Here is a 19,707-nt window from a genome sequence, read left to right as displayed (position 1 = left end):
GCGCACGGCGGCGGCGGCGGCGGCGGCGGCGGCGGCCCGGCTGCGGCGGTCGTGCGGCGAGAGTCGACAAAGAGGCGGGCCGCGTGGTCACGGAGGCCGCGCGCGTCCAGCCTGAATCAGCAGGCCGCAAAACCCCCGTGCCGGCCAGAGAGGCGCGCCGCCGCGCAGTGGAGCCGGCCCGGTTTTTGCCCCGGGCACGGATCGCCCCCGATGTGCCGGCCGGCCGGCCGGCCGCGCTGTCTTTGTTGTGCTGTTGCGGGATCGCGTTCGATGGCTGGTGAAGCATGGAGCGCGGCTGCGATTGGTGGGATTCGACGTGCGGGGTTGGTGGTACGGAAGCATTCCGTGAATGGTCCACTCGTCTGGCTCAGATTTCAGACAGCATTCTGTCGCAGGCAGCCATCCACGGTATGAGCTATTAAAACCGACGTCTCGTTACCTCGTAATCAGCGCCGAACCTTGTCGCGCCGTATATTTTGCTGGCGTGCTCCCCCGGCTCCCCGAGAGCCCGCACTCGTGAGTCCGGTGAGTGGAAAACACTCGTTATGTGGACATTCGTTATGTGGTGTGCCCGATATGCAAGTGTTTGCTTGCATGCTTTGAATGAACCTTATACACTGTGTTGCTGTGCAAGCTGTTCAAACAACCGCGTGTTGTTTGGGCACGGTGAGTGTCGCAATCACGCTGTTGGGAGTCCCGGGTGACGGTTCTCATTACTGTCGCCGGTTTGTTTGACTCTCGTTTGACATCCGCTGAGGGACTGCTTGACATTTGGACATCCATCTCATCTTTTTACGCTGTATAGAGTCTACCCGATGGTCGTAGGACACCCTCCAATACCAATGTGACGCCCGTCTACGCCCGTCTGACGCCCGCTGGTCCCCCTCTGACACCGGCGTAACGCCTATTCACACCCGTCTGACGCCCGCTGGACACCCCTCTAACACCGGCGTAACGCCCGTCCCACACCCGTCCCACACCCGTCCTACAGCCGTCCGACGGCCGCAGGACACCCACTTATACCGGTGTGACGCCCGTCCACACCCGCCTGACGCCCATCCCGCACTCGTCTGACGCCCGCAGGACACCCCTCCAACACCGGCTTGACGCCCGTCCCACCTTCGTTTGACGCCCGTCCCACCCTCGCCTGACGCCCGTTGGACGCCTTGTGCGCGCAGGCCGTCGCTCGTGGACGCGTGTCAGCACGGGAACGTGCCGGTCGTTCGCCGCCTGCTGGACGAGGGCTCGTCCGTCAACGAGACGACCGAGAAGGGCGAGTCGCTGCTGGCGCTCGCCTGCCACTCGGGCTACTACGAGCTCGCTCAGGTGCGCCCCGGCCGAGGGCGGCCGCCGGCCGCCGCCTCCGGCTCAGCCGTCCGTCAGGCCGCGTCTGCGCTGCGTGGCTAATTTTAGCGCACGCCGTTGCCGGGCGGTGGGCGAGGGAAGAGAGGGAGGGAGGGAAGGGGGGGGGGGGGGGGTCTGGTGATATTGGGCTCGGGGAAGGTTCAGACTGGGAGCCGCGAGATGTGGAGGGGCGAGGTCGGCGGATACCTTCGCAGGACGCCGCTCGGAGCCATGGACGTGTGAAGGGCGTCGGCCAGCGGCGGGTGGGAGCCGTTCAGCGCCCGCTGACTAATCCAAATTGTGTGCCAAGTGCACTGGAGCCGCTGCCCGCCGACCATCCCCCGCCCCGTGCCCCGCCCTCGCTCCGCCCCGCCCCTGCCCCTGCCCCTGTCCCCGGCCGGAGACGTCCGCTTACCGCGGCGACGGCTCATTGAGTGTATATGTGTGTGCAGGTGCTGCTGGCCATGCGTGCCAACGTGGAGGACCGCGGCATGAAGGGCGACTGTACGCCCCTCATGGAGGCGGCCACCGCCGGCCATGTCGAAGTGGTCCGGCTGCTCATCAAACACAAGGCCGACGTCAACGCCCAGAGCAGCTCCGGTCAGTAGCTGCACATAACAGCACAGTGGCTGCTCAGCGACTTTGTCACCGCACTGGAACGCAGCGGCCGGGCCGGCTGCCGCCAGTAGCCGAACATAACCCGACCTAACGGCAGCTGTGACGGAATGCAGCAGCCCGGGCGGCGGCCACTGCCATTAGCGGCATGCAACCATGGCATGCACTTGGTCGCTGCGCTGAAAGCAGCGCCCAGAGCAGCTCCGAGCAGTAGCTGACCATAACACGGTCTGACTTCGCCGGCGCGCTGAGACGTGCCACCGACCTGACCGTCTGGAGACGCGGCGACCAGTGCCTGACGGTCTGGGCGGCCCCACCTGGCTGGTCCCCCACCGCGGCTGGCGCCCCGTGTGTGACGTCGTGTCGTGTCCCGACAGGCAACACCCCGCTGATGTACGCGTGTTCCGGCGGCCACGTGGAGGTGGTGCGCGCCCTGCTGCAGGCCGGCGCCAACATCGAGGACGCCAACGAGAACGGCCACACGCCTCTGATGGAGGCCGCCTCGGCCGGCCACGTGGACGTGGCGCAGGTGAGCGCGGCGGGGCACGCGGCGTCTGCGTGCGGCCGGGGTGAGCGCAGCGCTGGAGGACGGGGGCCTGTGGTGGTCTCCGCTGGTGCCCGGGGTTGGAGGGGGGGGGGGGGGGGGATGAGCCCCACTCTGGCGCGGCGCTGGGGGTACATTTATCACTTGCATCGTGATTGCGTCCACATCCTAGTATGTGTGCTAGAATTTGGGAATATAATGTGCGTGTGTGTATGCGTGTATGATTAGGTAAACATGTGTGTGCGCGCTGGAGGGGGTGGTGTGCGTTAGCGTTATATGTTACGTTAAGTGTGTTAGTATCAGCGTCGCGTATGAAGCCCACTCGCCGGACGCCATCCGGACCCGGCCGCGGGATGGGCGCATTTAAGCGGCGGCTTGAAGCCCAGTCCCGTCCTGGCGTTGCGTTTGACGGCAGCCGTCAGACGAGGGCGTCCAGCTGTGTTTTGCGGCCGTGCAAACGACAGGCGACTTGTGGCCACCGGCGCGGCGCGCCCGCCGTCTGACGAGCGCTCTGCTGACGCGCCGCTCGTGCTGCCGCAGATCCTGCTGGACCACGGCGCCGGCATCAACACCCACTCCAACGAGTTCAAGGTGGGCGTGGTCGTCGGCGGTCATGGGTCGGGTGCGCGCCGCTGACGGGGCTGGCCCTTCTGGCTGCTGCGTCGATGTTCTAATAGCCATTTGTCTTAGGCAGCAACAGCTGTGGCGTTGTTCTGGTAGCTGGCTGTCCTCCGTGCTCTTGTTGATCCGAAGTCGATCGTGCTGCTTTTACACGACATTCCTGGCGAACCTTCCTGCCGAGCCAAATGAAACCGGAAGAGCTCGGTAGTTCGTCGAGTCCGGGTCCATGCGGTCGGCGTGTTATTAACAGCAACCGGTTAGTGCCGTGGCCCGCCGCCTGACCCGCCGCCTGACCCGCGCCGCCTGACCCGCCGCCTGACCCGCCGCCTGACCCGCCACCTGACCCGCCACCGGCAGGAGTCTGCGCTGACGCTGGCCTGCTACAAGGGCCACCTGGCCATGGTGCGCTTCCTGCTGGAGGCGGGCGCCGACCAGGAGCACAAGACGGAAGAGATGCACACCGCCCTCATGGAAGCCAGCATGGACGGCCACGTGGAAGTGGCGCGGCTCCTGCTCGACTCCGGCGCTCAGGTGAGCCGGCAGCACCGCCGGCCGCGCGGCACGCCACGCGGCCGTGACGGCGGCACCGCGCTGGGACGCGGCAGGCTGGAGCGAGAGGGTGTGCGTGGAGGAGTTGAAAGAGTCTGCGGGTGGGTGGGCGGGCGGGCGGCGGACGCTGGTGAAGGTGCTGGACTGGCTGAACCGAGTGTGAGTGTTGGGGCAGGCAGGTGGTGGGCTGGAGTGGGAGGGTGTGGGTGGAGCAGCCGACGGGCGGGCGGGCGGCCGGCCGACGCTTGTGGAAGCGCAGGGCTGAGTGGAGCTGGGTGGTGCGGGGCGATGTGCGGGAGCACTGTGCAGCGTCATCGACAGGTGGCGCCAGATGTGACGTCTGTCCGCGGGGCGTCCGCTGCGGCCCTTCAGCCCGCGGCGCCAGCCCCTAACGCGCTCTGTCGCGGCGCGGCTCTGACCGTCGCCCGCCTCCCGCCTCCCTCAGGTGAACATGCCGGCCGACAGCTTCGAGTCGCCGCTGACGCTGGCGGCCTGCGGCGGCCACGTGGAGCTGGCGCTGCTGCTGCTGGACCGCGGCGCCAACATCGAGGAGGTCAACGACGAGGGCTACACGCCGCTGATGGAGGCCGCCAGGTGAGAGGCCGGTCGGGGCCGGGCGGGGTGTCGGGGTGACCGCGCCGCTGGGCGGCGTGGGACAGGATAGTGGCGCCGCCCGGACGGTGCTCGAGCAGTCTGTGGTGGTGGTCAGTGGTGGCGCCTGCGGGGATTTGCGGACGGGGCAAGGTCTGACCACGTCTCCGTCGTTCGGGCGATTATGCGGTCGGTGATACGCTGGCTTGCTCCGCTGCTGCTTTTTGCTGCGGTAGTGAGCGTGCCTGCCGACGCGTCTGCTCTGAGCGTTTCGCCTGTCGTGGTGCCCAGCACTTCCAGGTCGACGGACTGTGTTGATTAATGCTGGTTTGCCTTGCCTCTGAGCGGGCCTGTCGGCGCCGGCGCGATCATGGCGCGGCGGCGCCGGTGGCTGTCCCCCGCCTCCGCCCGGATGATTGTCTGCCGCCCCCGCACCGCCTGACGGCCGCTGGCCACCCGACAGGGAGGGCCACGAGGAGATGGTGGCGCTGCTGCTCTCGCAGGAGGCCAACATCAACGCCATCACGGAGGAAACGCAGGAGACGGCGCTGACGCTCGCCTGCTGCGGTGGATTCGTCGAGGTGGCCGACTTCCTCATCCAGGTGAGCCTGGGGGACGGGCGGGATCCGGGGCCCCGTCTGCCGAGGTCTGCGCCGCCGGTCAGGGCTGGCCGGGTGTGCTGGGGGACGGGCGGGATCCGGGGCCCCGTCTGCTGAGGTCTGCTCCGCCGGTCAGGGCTGGCCGGGTGTGCTGGGGGACGGGCGGGATCCGGGGCCCCGTCTGCTGATGTCTGCCTCACTGGTCAGGGCTGGCCGGGTGCACTGTTCGTCCCGGCCGGTTTTGGGTTGAGAGTTTGCCGAACTGCTCTGTGCTACGTTGATGCGGAGCGTTGGCGTATCGTCTGTGTTCCTGTCCGTGGCGGTCAGCTGTTTGTGGGGCGCCTTGTCTGCTGTGTGGCGTTTTCGGTCGATTTGAAGCTGTAATTAGTGCACGCGTGCACGGCCGGTCACCCCGCCGGTCTTGGAGAGGCGCCTCGGCGGACGGCAGTGTCTCCCCGACAGTACCGTTCCGTGTGGTGACCGCCGCTGGAGGGCCGCTGACCCCGGTGACCCTGCTAACCGCCGCTGTGTGCCGCTGTCCGGCAGGCGGGGGCCGACGTGGAGCTGGGTGCGAGCACGCCGCTGATGGAGGCCGCCCAGGAGGGCCACCTCGAGCTCGTCAAGTGAGTGGCCGGCCCCTGGCCACGGCACCGGCCGGCTGGTCATCACGCGCGCACTGACAGCCCAGACGCAGAGACGACTCCGGGACAGCCGGGACGTACTCCGCCGAACTTTCATTCATTCATTCATTCATTCATTCATTCATTCATTCACTCTGAAATTGATCTATTCGACACTCATGCAATCAGCCATCCATACATTGATTCCTCGATTCATCCATTCATTCATTCATTCATTCATTGCTTCACTCTGGTGTTCATTTGACAACATTCACTGCGTTATCAGTCGCCCTCCCACGTGCGAGCCGTGCCCGTGGTTCTGTCATTGTCAGAGCGCCGCCGAAGTTACCCGGTCTGCTGTGGTTTGGGGGGGGGGGGGGCACGCCTCACGTGGCTCGCCGTATACGGCGGTCAGTGGTCAGTGATGCTGACTGGATGCCTGCTGTGACGTGACGTCGCTGCCGCTGACGGGCGTGATAACGCCGGGGAGCTCGGCGACGGCGCCTCGTGCTTCCGTGACGTGACGTCGCTGCCGCTGACGGGCGTGATAACGCCGGGGAGCTCGGCGACGGCGCCTCGTGCTTCTGTGACGTGACGTCGCTGCCGCTGACGGGCGTGATAACGCCGGGGAGCTCGGCGACGGCGCCTCGTGCTTCTGTGACGCCCCGATGTGAAGCGGCAGCGCCTGACGCCGCCGTCGCTGTCTCGGCCAGGTATCTGATGGAGCGGGGTGCCAACGTGAACGCGGTGACGCAGACGGGCGGCGACACGGCGCTGACGTACGCCTGCGAGAACGGCCACACGGCCGTGGCCGAGGTGCTGCTGGAGCGGGGCGCCGCCCTGGTCAGTACCGAGCGGCCGCTGTCGGCGCCGCACCTCCTGTCTGGTCTCCGCTCGGTCGTCGGGCTGGTCCTGTGCTCCTGTCTGTACACCGATGGCGCGTTGGTCGGCGGTGTGTTGCCGTGCGTGCCTCTGCCTGTGGCCGGTCTTTGCTGCGGTGTGACGCCGGCTGCTGCCGGCCGTCCTCCGCCGGCGCGGGCCCAGCGGCCGCTCTCGCGTGTCGCTGCCGGCCGGCCGGCCGGCTGGCAGTCGGGACCGCACGGCCGCCCATCTGTCAGAACAGCTGACCTAGTCTGTCGGCAGCTGGCGGCTGGCGGTCATGTTGTGGGTGGCGTTACAGGCCGGCAGCTGTATGCTTGTGGCGTTGTTTACACCGTGCAATCACCGAAGGCTCCATTGAAGACAGGTTGGATGGTTTTCTCCTCTACCTCCGGTTGTTGGCGCGGGCGCGGGACGCCGGACACGGTCACGGGCAGCCGCGCCGCCTGCTCGGCGGCCGCTCCGGGGTCCGTGTGCTGCGCGGGCGGCGCGGGCACGATCCCGCGGACGCAATCCCGAGGCCCCCGCGGCCGGCGGTGGCGCCGGTGGCCGGCACCGTGGCGCCGCGCTGACCCGCGCGCCGCCTGTCGCCAGGAGCACGCGGCGGAGGGCGGCCGGACGGCGCTGATGAAGGCGTCGCGCGCCGGCCACCTCTGCACGGTCACCTTCCTGCTGAGCCGGCTGGCCGATGTCAACCGCACCACGGCCAACAACGACCACACGGCGCTCAGCCTGGCCTGCCACGGCGGCCACCTGCACGTGGTCAAGGTGCTGCTGCAGCACGGCGCCAACCCGCACCACATACTCAAGGTGGGTCCGGCAGGGGCGCGGCGGCGCTGGGCGGAGGGCGGGGGGCGGCAGACGGAGCTGGCGGGTCCGGGGGCGCGTGCGGCGCTGTTGGACGTCGGATGTGGGCGCCTCGGCAGGCGCTGTCGGTGTACTGATGTCCGGGGGTTTGGCCGTCGGGCCTGTGAACTCGCGCGACTGTAGGACCGCTGCAGGCTGTCGTGTACGGCGTTGGGCGTGCCGCCGGTGCCGCGGTTTGGCGTGCGGGCTCGGTGTTGACGACCGCGTGAGACCCGCCCGTCCAGGTCACGCCGCCGCTGCTGTGGCCTGACGGACGCCGTGACCTTGACGGTGACCTTGACCCGGGAGTGAGGCGCGCGGGGCTAACTGTGTGCCGTGGCCGCCGTCCCGCCAGGACAACTCCACCATGCTGATGGAGGCCGCCAAGAACGGCCACACGCAGGTGGTGGAGCTGCTGATGGACTACCCGGACATCCAGCCGCTGACGGAGGCGCAGGTGAGGAGGCGCGCGTCCGGGCCGGGCCGGCGCCGGGGAGGCTGACGGCAGCCGCCCGGGCAGTACGTGGGAGGCAGGGCCGCGGCCAGCCAGCTGGAGAGCGCGGGGAGGCGTCCCCTGCGCGCTCGATCTCGGTGGGCTGTCGCTGAAGCGTGGCAGTGGCTCCGTGGTGTTCGAAGCAGAGATCTCTCGCCCTGGCGTGGCAGGCCGCGTGGTTGGAAGGGCTGGCCTGCCGTTCTTTGTGTGTTTTGCCAGTCTCGGGCGCCATCTGTACACGTATGAGCGGAGCCCATGACCCATATGTCACTTCATGATCTTATGCTATGTCACGTGTATGCTGTGCTATGTCATGTCATGTCATTGCTACGCTATATGCTATGTCATTTGACCAGACTGAAATGGAAAGGTCAGCCGGCAGCTGGCCAACGAGGATCAACCCAGACCCGGGGAGGCCGTACCGCCGCAATGTGCGACACGTAAAACCCTCCGCATTCCTGTCTGGCAAGAGGGTGGAGGCAAAATTATCCGTTGAACTGGACGGCATGATTTGGGTGGTGGGTTCGGGGTGCACGCTACAAGCTATGCTTAGCAGGTACTCTGAACCCGAAGTCACCCGTGCCAACAATTCGGATAAATTTATAAAAAAAGGTACCATTCTCTTCCGGCCGCCCCAAGCTGTGCGGAGTTCGCGGCTGACTTGACTTGACTTGACTTGCGGCAGATGGCGGGCGCGTTCGAGTCGGCCGAGGCCGAGACGGTGGCACGCCTGGCCGCCGCCACGGCGCCGGCCGAGCTGGCGCTGCCCGGCTCGGCGGCGGCCGCCGCCGCCGCTGCCGCCGCTGCTGCCGCTGCTGCTCCTTACCCAGGGGAGGGTCACGGGCCGCCGTACTCGGCGTCTCGGGCGTGACTGTTCGTGACTCGGAGTGTAAACAGACCGGCTGGGTCAGTTGCGGCGTCGCGGCTAGCCGGGGTGTTTTCCAACACTTTTCCATGCACGTGCTAGAGCGGGTTGCTCGGAAGTCTTGAGTGTGATTGCAACCTTGAGTGTGGATAAGCCCGTTACGCCAACCCTTGTCCCATCTGTATGGTGAAGTGAGCGCAGGCGGCGCCCTGGGACCGCACCGGCCGGCGACCCTCCCGCTGACCTGGCTCTGACCCGGCAGGGGACGGCGCGGCCGTGGCGTTGGACCTGTTGCCGCCGCCGGCCGGCGCCGGTGCCGGTGCCAGCGCCGGCGCCGGCACTGGCACCGAGCAGCCGGCCGGCGCGGCCGCCAAGCCGGCCTGCCAGCGGCGACGCTCGCGCTCGGCCGGGCCCGCCGACGCCGACGCCGACATCTACACGGTAGGACGGCGCTGGGGGCTCGTCGCCCACCCCGTGAGTCGGGCCGGGCGACGGGCGGGGTTCTTAGGCGGGCAGGTGCGGAGATGGGCGGGAGCTGTCTCAGTGCTCTGGTCTGCTTCTCTGGCCGCTGTTGATTGTTGACGAGGCCGTGAGCCTCGTACTGTGCCTCAGGAAGGGATTGGCTGAGTCATTGGCCGCCGTTACGTCATGTCCCGGGAATGCTTTCTGATCTGCAAGGGCACGGCGAAGTCCACCGTCCGGGTCCGATGTGTGCTGGCGTCGGTTGCCGTGCCGGCCGCCGGCCGTGTCCTTGCTGGAGCCGTGCTCTGGACGAGTGGCGCCTTGCCCTTGCCGTTACCGGGGCCGTGTCCTGGCTGTAGCCGTGTCCTGGACCAGCGGCGTCGCGCCCTCCCCATCACCGCGGCCGTGTCCTGGCTGTAGCCGTTGTCCTGGACCAGCGGCGTCGCGCCCTCCCCATCACCGGGGCCGTGTCCTGGCTGTAGCCTGTCCTGGACCACGGCGTCGCGCCCTCCCCACCCGCGGGCCGTGTCCTGGCTGTAGCCGTGTCCTGGACCAGCGGCGTCGCGCCCTCCCCATCAACGCGGCCGTGTCCTGGCTGTAGCCGTGTCCTGGACCAGCGGCGTCGCGCCCCTCCCCATCACCGCGGCCGTGTCCTGGCTGTTAGCCGTGTCCTGGACCAGCGGCGTCGCGCCCTCCCCGTCCCGGGGCCGTGTCCTGGCTGTAGCCGTGTCCTGGACCAGCGGCGTCGCGCCCTTCCCATCACCGCCGCGCCGTGTCCTGGCTGTAGCCGTGTCCTGGACCAGCGGCGTCGCGCCCTCCCCATCACCGCGGCCGTGTCCTGGCTGTAGCCGTGTCCTGGACCAGCGGCGTCGCGCCCTCCCCGTCACCGGGGCCGTGTCCTGGCTGTAGCCGTGTCCTGGACCAGCGGCGTCGCACCCTCCCCATCACCGCGGCCGTGTCCTGCTCCGTCAGCCGCCCGCCGAGACTCCATTTGGCCGGGGTGTTTTCACGTGCTGCCGGGTCCATGACTTCTGCTCGGAAACTGGTCCGTCTCAGTCCGTGCGGCCTGTCCTGACGGCAGATCCATTTTGTCGCCGACCTTCATGTCCCAACCATGCGACCGTTCGGACCTCGCAAGTGACAACTGCCACGCCTCGGGTGTGGCGCGAGCAGTGGCGGTGCCACTCTGCCCGGCGCTGGTGTGCCCTCCCCTCCCCGCTCCCGGCGCCGCGTCCCCTCGCCGCCCCCGGCCACCCGCTCGCTGACACGTGCCCCGGGCGGCGCTGGCGCCAGATGGAGACGCCGCCGTACACGCCGTCGTCGCCGGTGCTGGGCGCGCCGGCCGCCTGCTGCGTCTCGTCGGCCGACCTGCTCGAGTCGAGCCTGCTGGCGCTGGACGGCGACGAGGCCGGCCTGGGGCGCGCCACCTCCGACCGGCTCGAGCAGTACCTCAGCGAGATGCTCCGACGGCCGGACGTCAGCGATCAGGTGCGGCCCCGGCCCCGGCCCCGGCTCCGTTACCGTTACCGTTACCGTTACCGTTACCGTTACCGTTACCGTTACCGTTACCGTTACCGTTACCGTTACCGTTCCCCTTACCGTTCTTGTTCCCGGCCCCGTTCCTGTTCCCGTTACCGTTCTTGTTCCCGGCACCGGCCCTGTTCCCGTTTCCGTTTCCGTTCCCGTTCCCGTTCCCGTTCCCGTTCCCGTTCCCGTTACCGTTCTTGTTCCCGGCCCCGGCCCTGGCCCCGTTCCCATTCCCGTTCCCGTTCCCGGCCCCGGCTGCGGCTGCGGGACGAGCGGATCGGACTCCGTTGCTGGCCTCCATCCACGGAGATCGGCTGGGCCCGTTGGTGCAGTTGCTTGGAAGGAATGCGTCCATGGTCTCCGCGTACGCTGGGCTTGTGTTGCGATGGTGTGTCTAAATCGCGCGCGGTACGTCCTCATGACACGGTGTATCACGGTTGTGGACCTTTTAGACGTGATGTCGTGGTTTGGCGCCGCCGCTGCGGGTCATAGCGCCTGTGATGACGGTCCTCGCGCGCTGGCAGGAGGGCGAGGAGATCGAGAAGCTGACGAACTTGACCAAGACGCTGGCGTCGCGCATGCCGGAGGACTTGCGCCGCTTCCAGGGCCTGCCCGGTCTGGTGGAGGCGGCGGGCGCGCCGGCTGAGGCGGCCGCCGCCCTCTCAGCCGCCGCTCTGCCGCAGGTGAGCATCGCGTGCACGCGCTGCCGCCGCTCTGTGGGGACAGTGGGGCCCTCCCCCAGGCTGCGCGCCCGGCACGCTCTCTGCCTCCAGCGGTGGGGAGGCGGGTCGCCTGAGCAGCGTGCTGACTCCATGTGGTGAATTTGTGACAAGTAGTGCATGTTATTTGAGCCGTTTCACCAGTACTTTACTGAAGGACGTTATCTTCTGACTCCGTTCCGAGCTGTCAGCCTTCGCTCCGCTGTTGCTGTGCGCGTCCGGTGTTCGCTCGGCGTCCTGTCTGTCGCGCGCCCTGCTGCGGTCGGCGCCCTCGGCCGTCTGCCGTCGGCCGCGCGCCCGCTCGGTCCCGTCGCCAGGCGCGGCGCTCGGTGCTGACCGGCCGTCACCGCGCGTCCGCCGCAGAGTCGGGAGTCGGTGATCGTGTCCAACCCGTCGCCGGCGGCGCCGGCGCCGCCCGACCAAAGACCCAAGGCCAAGCCGGTCAGCAAGAAGGAGCAGAAGAAGGCCCCGCGGCAGGTACGCGTGCGCCTCGGGGCGCGTGCTTTCTAGACCGGCTGGTGGGTGGGCGCCGTCAGAGGCCGTCGCGGCCGGACCCCGCCGCATCGGTCGGCCCGCTGCTTGACGTCTGGCGCACGGTCAGGACCGCGTGCAGAGCTGTGCGGGCGGCGGCGCTGCTCGGAAGTCGAGCCGCCCGCCTGTGGCTGTGTGTGGCGCTGCTGTGGCTGGTGCGCGGCCTGCCTGTTGCCACCGGCCCGTCCGTGGTCGGGCTGTCGGGGGTCCGCCGCGCGTCTAATGCCGTGCCGTGTGCCGCTCCGGCAGGCGGGCGCGCCGCCGGCGGGCAAGGCGGCGTCGCCGGCCGCGCCGCCGCCGGCCAACCAGCTGACCAGCGCCGCCCAGCTGGCGGCCAACCAGCAGCAGCTGGCCGAGCTGCAGCAGAACGTGGCCGCCCTGCAGCAGCTGGAGCAGACGGTCATGGCGCAGCGGCAGGTCAGTGGTCGGGCGCGCGTCGCTCGGGGTGCGGGGCAGCCCAGGTGGCAGATTGGTCACGTCAACTGTGGTGACGGTGACGGTGACGGTGCTGGCGCTGTTCTGCCGGGCGGCGACGGCCAGAGACGGCTCGGAGGCGGGCGGCCAGCGTTCGGCCGGTGTCGAGCAGCGGTGTGCCGTCGATGGGCGTGGCTGGGCGCAGGTCGGGTCTCGCCGGCGGCACGTCCTAACGATGTCTGAAGCGGGCCTCGAGCGTATCGGGGCGTGTGTCTGAGACGGACCGGCCCGCTCGCCGACAGCTGGAGACGAAGGCAGGCGGCTCGGCGGCCGGCCAGCAGTTCCACCAGCGCCAGCAGATCCAGCTGCTGCAGCAGCGCAAGCAGCTGCAGCAGCAGATCAAGCAGTTCCAGCAGCAGGTGCGTGTCAGTCGGTCATGGACGGCGGCTCCTGCCCACGCCCTTGTGGTGGTATAGCATGCAGAATACAATGCCAGAAATCAGTGGGGCTGTTCATAAGAAGCTGGGAGGCTTTGGAACGTGTTAAGCTGGCGATGGAATATGGATGAAATGACGTGTAGCGGAAAATGGCGCGTCGTCGCCGCCAGCGTTGTGCCATAGCCGTTGCGAGTCACGCCACTCTGTTTTGCTTTTGTCCGTGACGGCTATGTGGGTGCCCCGCACCGGCTTCATTACTCCCTGACCTAGTCCGCCACAGTGAACCGATTCGCAGGCCGCCTGGCCCGTGCGCCCGTCTTATGACGCCATGTTTGACGATTTAGGAAGACGAAAGCCAAACACACCCTGACGGGACGCAGCGCGGCGAGAATGACCGCGACGGCATGCTTTGAGACCGTGACCTTGACGGTGACGGTGACCGTGACCGTGACGGGGCGCGCAGGTGGAGCACCAGCTGCTGCACACGCCGCACCTGCCGCCGCCGCCCAGCCGAGACGAGCCGCCTCCGCCGCCGCCGCCACCACCGCCGCCCTCCGAAGAGGACACGGCTGGTACGTGCCTGGCCGGCCCGCTCCGGCCTGGTCTTCCGACGCGCGGTTGGCCGGCGGCGCTGCAGACGCTCCGGGCGCGGCCGCCGGCCGGACGGCGGCGGAGCCCCGCCCCATGGTCGGCCAGTCACAGCATCGCTGCAGTGATTTGTCGGATATGTCGAGTAGATGACGTCACTGAGCCATTCGGCGTGCTGTAGATCGCTGAGGTAGATTGGTAGATCGCTGAGGTAGTGACTGACTGGGCGCTGAGGCCATGGGCGTGCTGGAAAGGTGTGCAAGCCGGTTGAGCGAAAGTTTCGTGCCGCGAGATTCGAACCGGCGCCTGGGCCGAGCTTCGGCGACTAACCGCCATACCTTGCCCGGCAGCAGGCGCCAAGCGGTCGCGCCAGGCCGGCGAGCCGTCGCCGTCGGCGGCGGCGGCCGCGGCGCCGCCCAAGGACCGGCCGTCGGCGGCGGCGTCGGCGGCCGCGCAGGGCGTCAAGCGGCGCGAGGGCAGCTGCTCGCCGTGCCGCGGCCGCCCGCCGGCCCCGGCCTCGGCTGCGGCCGCGGCCGCCGACGCCGAGGCCGCCCAGGTGGCCTGCACGGCCGCCGGCCTCCGGTTCACCGGACTCAACACGCAGGGTACGGTGGCGGCGGCGACGCCTCGCGCGCCCCGTAGGAAGGGCCGGCCGGCACCGGGCTCCAGGATTTCACAGGCCGTGACAGGGGGAAATGGGCTTGGTGTTGCACTGTGCTAGAGGAGCAGCAGGCCGGCCGTGACTGCGAAGCGGAGCGGCAGCTGGGCTGCGTGGGCGTCCAGAGGCGGGCGGGTGTCGGGGGATGGAGCTGAAGGAGCCTTACGGTGGCCGGGTACAGAGCCGGGAGGGACGGGTGGTCCCAGTGGGAGAGCGGGCCCCCGGTGGTCGGCGGGCACGGGACAGCGCTGACCTGAGGCTTGCGGCAGTCATAACAACGATCCATGGGAGGAGAACGAACTCATGGGAGGGGTGCGCGACTGACACGGCTTCGGTGGCGGCGGCCGGCAGTAGGACTGGCCCCAGCCGATGACGTCAGACGGGGCGGGCGGACGGCCCGAGCGTGGTCTCTGGGCGGCACGTGTCAGTAAGGCGTCCCTCAGGCGCACATCGACGGGAATGTGGCGGCCCTCGCAGCGTGAACTGCAGGCTGCGCAGGCGTGTGGTAACGGACACGGCGGGCGGGTCGTGGCAGCGTGTTTTAAGTCAGGCGCTGCGTGGGAGGGGTACCAGGGAGCCGGTGTGTGGCGTAAGGTAGCTGATTGGCGCCCTGGCTCCGTGGCAACACTGGCGCATGACATTAATACCTGACGTACGTTCGGGGCGTGTCGGCGGACGTTGCGTTGAAGACCCGATATTGGGCCGGGCGGGGAACTCGACGCAGGATAGAGGTGGTGGCTGCATTACCTTGCTGGTGGGACCTCACCGTCGCTTGTCCGCGGGGGGGGGGGGGAGGGGGTCTGTTCTGCGTCAGATGGCGCATGTCCGCGGTACGTGAGCGCGTTCCAGTGGCCTGTCCTACGTCCGCCTTGCCATGCCCGATGCCCGCGGATTGACCTGGTGTTCTCCATTGTCACGATGTCTGGTCCTCCCGGCCATCGCCATCACAGCGTCATTCGCGCGGCGCCATAATTAGAGTCTTGCCATCATCACCTGAACAATCATATTCATCTCACGAGTCTTGTCATCATCATCATCATCATCCCCACTGTCAGCGTTCTCGCCGTTGTGAGCGCCGAGGGGCGCGGCCGCGCGGCGTCGTTTGATGTTGCCCCGTCTCTCGGCGTGTGATCAGCAGGTGCCGGGGCGGTAACCGGACCCGGTGTGTGCGCAGGGCTGCAGGTGGCGCCGCCCAGCGGCATCCAGCGGCAGTACCAGCAGCTGCAGGCGGCCGCCGCCTACCAGGCCCACCTCGGCCTGCAGCCGCAGCAGCTGCAGCTGCTTCAGAGCCAGCTCAGTGAGTCGCGCGCGTGCGGGCGGGCGGACAGAGTGCCGAGGCCGGGCCGGACAGCGCCGGCGCGGCAGATCACGATCATGTGGGTGGAGACGCAGACGCTTCCACTTGTATGCGCCGCTGCTACAGCCGCAGCAGGCGCTGCGGGGCGAGGTCGGCGGTCACCGGCGGCACACTCACAGCAGCGTGTGACGTACATGTGTGGTACATACACCTCAGTATGGATGCGTCTGCCTTTGATTGTACTGAGGGAGACCACAGCCGTGATAAGTGGGCCGACGTCGTTGTGGATTTGCCCCGCGCAGGCACGGGTGAGCGTCCGAGCAGAGCGCGGCTCATTCAACGTCGCTGCACTGATACGTGTCGCCAGCTGTGGCGCGCCGATGGCCTGTATGCGGGGCGTCTGTGTAGTCTGGCGTCGCCGGCCGGCCCCGCCGTCACGCCTCTGGCGGTCCCATGTCGCCGGCCGCCGGCCGCGACTGGGTCCGAGTCCGTGCCCCCGCCGCCGCTGACCGTGTGCCGTCCGCCGCCGCCGCAGCGATGCAGGGCCAGTACGTGGCCGGCCTGCCGCTGGAGCTGACGCCCGGCCAGCTGGCGGCCAACGCCGCCGGCCTGCCGCTGGAGCTGACGCCGACGCAGCTGGCGGCCGGCGCGCTGCCGCTGGAGCTGGCGCCGCCCGGCCAGCTGGTGCCGCCCGGCGCCGGCGCGCTGCCGCTCGACCTGGCGACCGGCCAGCAGCTGCCGCTGGAGCTGGCGCCGCCGGCCGCCGCCGCCTCGGCCGCCGCTGCCGCCGCCGCCGCCGCTGCTGCCGCCGCCGCCGCGGGCGTCGACAAGAAGGTCAAGAAGAAGCCCAACAACCGCGGCCAGCCGGCGGCCCAGGTCTGAAGAGCGGCGGGAAGGGGGAGAGGTCACGGTCGCGGGAGTGTGGGAGTTGCGCTCGGTCTGGGTGTCAGGGCTCGACGGCCGATCCTCTGAGGCAGGGGGAGGGAGGTGTCATCAGTCACCTGACAGCGGGTGGACGCGTCGCTTCGAGAGCATTACATTGCCAGGCACAGGATCAGTCGGGGGCAGTATGGTCATGTGATGGAATCCATCGCGTGACTGGAGAAACCCACACTTTTGGGGCGACCGGGAGGTTCTCAGTCGCGGGGATCGCTGTGAGGGGACCAAACCAGAGCGGGACGTACTGCGTCCGGAGAGCAGCCCACTCGCCTGTGACGGTGGTGACGTCAGCTCTGGAGAGCGTGCTGACGCTCCGTCCGGTCCCGCCCCGTCTCCCTGGCGCCGTCTCCGTGTCGCTGTGTGACGGCTTGTGTGCGGGCTCCTCCGGCCCGGCTAAGCCGGACTAGCGTGTGCTGTTGACGTGGCCTGACGTGCCCCGGTGTGTGGCCAGGTACAGCCGCACGCCCTGCTGGTGTCGGCCGAGCCGGGCGCCGCCGCCTTCGGGCCGCCGCTAGCCGCCGACGACGTGGCCGCCCACATCCAGACCAACACCGGCCTTATGGTGCGTGTCTGCGGGGCCCGGACCGGGGCCAGAGCCAGAGCCGGGGCCGGGGCCGGGGCCGGGGCCGGGGCCGGGGCCGGGGCCGGGGCCAGAGCCGGCACTGGAGCCGGGGCCGGCGACAGGACAGGCTAGCATGTCATGGGGTGGCCGACTGTTCTCCTGGGACGGATTCGGTCAGAGGTCCTCTGGTTGTCACACTGGGTGGGGGCGGGGAGGGGGTCAGGACCCGTCACCGGCCGCCGGGCCAGGCGTGTTCAGGTCAGGACCACAGCACCGGTGGGGAGGCGCGCCGAGTCCCCAGTGACGTCACCAGGCGGCAGCTGCGCTCTGTCCGGTGTGCGCGCCGTCTGTCAGCGGGGTGCCGCGTGTGTGTGGTCCTCATCGGCGCACTGGCCGCCGCTCGTGTCCGCGGGCTCTGTACGGCGAGTTCGGTTAGCGTCGGCGTCCTCCACAGCGCCCAGACGGCATCGCCAGCCGGGTGACAGCCATAAGACTACATGGGTGTGTCTCATTCTGCGGGATGGAGACGGCGCGGGCTGTGCTGCTCGTTTGCCGGCGCGCCGTCTCATGGCGTGGGCGGGTGCAGATGCCGGCCTGGCCGCGCCCTGCTGCGCGCTGACGTGCGGACCTCGACTGGGCAGGTGGCGGCGCCGGCGCGCACTCTGAACGACACGCTGTACCGGCCGGGCCCGACCGACCAAGCCGAGCTCACCGCCGAACAAGGTACGTGCCGGGCACGGGGAGCGTGGCGGCGGCGGGGTGGTGCGGCCGCCGCGCCGGCAGTGAAACAGCGGCCCGTGTGCTGCCGGCTGTGTGCGGAGGCGCCGCTGCGGGGGCGCGCGGCGGTGTGACGGGCCTGCGCGGCCCGTGTGCTGCCGGCTGTGTGCGGAGGCGCCGCTGCGGGGGGCGCGCGGCGGTGTGGCGGGCCTGCGCGGCCCGCAGCGCTGGCGGGCCGCGCCGGCGGAGCGGGCGAGGCGCTGCCCCCGTGGCGCTTCGGCACTCGCCCGGCGGCCGGCGTGCCGGCGAAGCGACGGCGGCGGTGCCCTGACAGCGTGTGGTGTGATGGTGCGGCGGGGCTGCGTGGGTGGGTGGGCGGCCGGCGGCCGGCTGACCGGCGGCCGCCTGTGCCTGTGCCTGTCCCCCAGCGGCGGACTGGTCCCGCGGCTACCAGCTGGGCACCCTGCACGGCCTGACCGGGCTGCACAACTGCCAGCCGCCGCTCAACCTGGCGTACGGCGCGCCGGCGCCCGCCGGCCAGCAGCCGCCGGCGCCCGCCTACCCCGGTGAGCCTGCCCGCCCTCCCGCTCCGCACTCCCTGCGCCTCGCGGCCGCCCGCTATCGGCGCCTCCTCCGCCTATGCCCGCCCGCTGTCGGAGTCTTCCGTCTCATACCCGCCCGCTGTCGGAGTCTCTTCCGTCTCATGCCCGCCCGCTGTCGGAGTCTTCCGTCCTCATGCCCGCCCGCTGTCGGAGTCTCTTCCGTCTCATCCCGCCCCCTGTCGGCGTCTCCTTCGCCTCATGCCCGCCCGCTGTCGGCGTCTCCTCCGCCTCATACCCGCCCGCTGTCGGAGTCGTCCTCCGCCTCATACCCGTCCCGCTTGTCGGAAGTCTCCTCCGCCTCATGCCCGTCCTTTGTCGGAGTCTCCGCGGCCCCCTCCGCCTCCTGGTGCGTGTCATCTTGCTGGCCCCCTCACCTTGAATATGCATCTGCCCTTTGCTTCCGCTCTCTCCCTCGGTCCTCATCCCCTCTAGATCTGTCTCCTGTTGCCTCCCTCCTTGCATTTTCGGGTCCTCTTCTCTCGTGCCTCTTCTCCAGCTGTCTTTCCATTTTCTCCCGCGGTCGCCGAGCTGTCGCTGCCACTCGCCACCCCCCCCCCCCCCCCCTCCCGTCTCCCACTCCTAGCTCGGAATTCGATCGAGAGGAGGGGAGAAATTTCGTCGCTGAATTACCCTACATGTTAGCCGTTACACCCCCAAATCACCCTGATCTCCGCAGCTCTGCGCCATCCCTTCCCTGCCGCCGCGCGGTTCCCGCCCCCATCGCCGGCTCCGGGGAGCGGCAGGCTGGCCGGCGCGACCCGTCACTGCCGACCAGCGGCGCTGGCCGGCGCGACCCGCCCGTCACTGCCGACCAGCGCCGCCGGCCCGCTGGCTTCCTCGCGCGAGGTTTCGTGAGGACCGAACGTGTTGCGAACTGTCGGTGCGACCCGAACCCCGGCCGGTGAGCGGCCGCCCTCAGCCGGGCACCATTGGACGGACGGGACGCGCCGTGACGGCCGCACCGCACTGGCCGGGGGTCGTGACGCGGACACGCGCGTGCCCGGTGCTGCCGCGCCCCGCGTGGGAGCGCGCTGCCCGCGTCTGACCGGTTACGTCGGGCACCTGCACGAGGGAGGGGAGAGGAGGCGACTCTGTGGTGTGTGCACGGCGCGGAGGGCCGCCCCTGTCGGCGAAGCGTCGCTGCGGTGTGACCTGATGTGACCTGACGTAACCTGATGTCGACGGTGACGCTGGCGCCCTGTCGGCCCGGCAGGCGGCGTGCCGGTGTCGGCGGTGGGCGGCGCGCCGTACCCGGGCCAAGCCACGGCCGACCAGCTCAACTCGGAGACGGAGAGCAACCACGACACGGCGCTGACGCTGGCCTGCGCCGGCGGACACGAGGAGCTCGTGCAGCTGCTGCTCAAGCGCGGCGCCCACATCGGTACGGCGGCGCGCGGCCGCGCGCTCTCGCCGGCCTCGGCTGGAGCGCCTCCGCTCTGGCGCTGGCAGGCTCTTTGTATTGATTTGTAATGTATCGCTAGCGCGACTTTTGCTGTATGTGCCATGCAGAGGAGTGCTATATATATATATATATATATATATATATATATATATATATATATATATATATGCGTTGTGTTTCACCTCCGCGAGTATTCTGTTGTGTCGTGCGGCGGAGTGCCGGTAGGCCGGTTGTTCGTTTGATCTCGTCAGCGCCAGCACTGATGAATGGCGCCGGCGACGGCGCG

The 19,707-nt window shown here is 69.0% G+C and overlaps 1 protein-coding gene across 1 annotated transcript in view; it reads left to right on the top strand.

Moving 5' to 3' along the window:
* The window catches only part of LOC119114773 (ankyrin repeat domain-containing protein 17), a 43,974-nt gene that overhangs the window by 13,429 nt on the left and 10,838 nt on the right, over positions 1 to 19,707 (top strand). The window contains exons 4-26 of the mRNA XM_037238810.1: positions 1,179 to 1,326; positions 1,797 to 1,944; positions 2,337 to 2,488; positions 3,044 to 3,094; positions 3,482 to 3,655; positions 4,119 to 4,267; positions 4,728 to 4,866; positions 5,410 to 5,486; positions 6,197 to 6,326; positions 6,957 to 7,172; positions 7,564 to 7,665; positions 8,387 to 8,488; positions 10,322 to 10,516; positions 11,080 to 11,184; positions 11,638 to 11,751; positions 12,522 to 12,537; positions 15,077 to 15,199; positions 15,735 to 15,754; positions 15,998 to 16,075; positions 16,590 to 16,700; positions 17,342 to 17,423; positions 17,846 to 17,983; positions 19,233 to 19,400. Of these exons, the coding sequence (XP_037094705.1) occupies positions 1,179 to 1,326; positions 1,797 to 1,944; positions 2,337 to 2,488; positions 3,044 to 3,094; positions 3,482 to 3,655; positions 4,119 to 4,267; positions 4,728 to 4,866; positions 5,410 to 5,486; positions 6,197 to 6,326; positions 6,957 to 7,172; positions 7,564 to 7,665; positions 8,387 to 8,488; positions 10,322 to 10,516; positions 11,080 to 11,184; positions 11,638 to 11,751; positions 12,522 to 12,537; positions 15,077 to 15,199; positions 15,735 to 15,754; positions 15,998 to 16,075; positions 16,590 to 16,700; positions 17,342 to 17,423; positions 17,846 to 17,983; positions 19,233 to 19,400 (2,738 nt within the window). The remainder of the gene's footprint in view (positions 1 to 1,178; positions 1,327 to 1,796; positions 1,945 to 2,336; positions 2,489 to 3,043; positions 3,095 to 3,481; positions 3,656 to 4,118; positions 4,268 to 4,727; positions 4,867 to 5,409; positions 5,487 to 6,196; positions 6,327 to 6,956; positions 7,173 to 7,563; positions 7,666 to 8,386; positions 8,489 to 10,321; positions 10,517 to 11,079; positions 11,185 to 11,637; positions 11,752 to 12,521; positions 12,538 to 15,076; positions 15,200 to 15,734; positions 15,755 to 15,997; positions 16,076 to 16,589; positions 16,701 to 17,341; positions 17,424 to 17,845; positions 17,984 to 19,232; positions 19,401 to 19,707) is intronic.

The sequence above is a fragment of the Pollicipes pollicipes genome, unplaced genomic scaffold (assembly GCF_011947565.3).
Source record: "Pollicipes pollicipes isolate AB1234 unplaced genomic scaffold, Ppol_2.1 Scaffold_1600;HRSCAF=1878_pilon_pilon_pilon, whole genome shotgun sequence".
NCBI classification, from domain to species: domain Eukaryota; kingdom Metazoa; phylum Arthropoda; class Thecostraca; order Pollicipedomorpha; family Pollicipedidae; genus Pollicipes; species Pollicipes pollicipes.
Note: the sequence above shows the minus strand (reverse complement) of the source record. Positions and strands in the feature narration are given on the sequence as shown.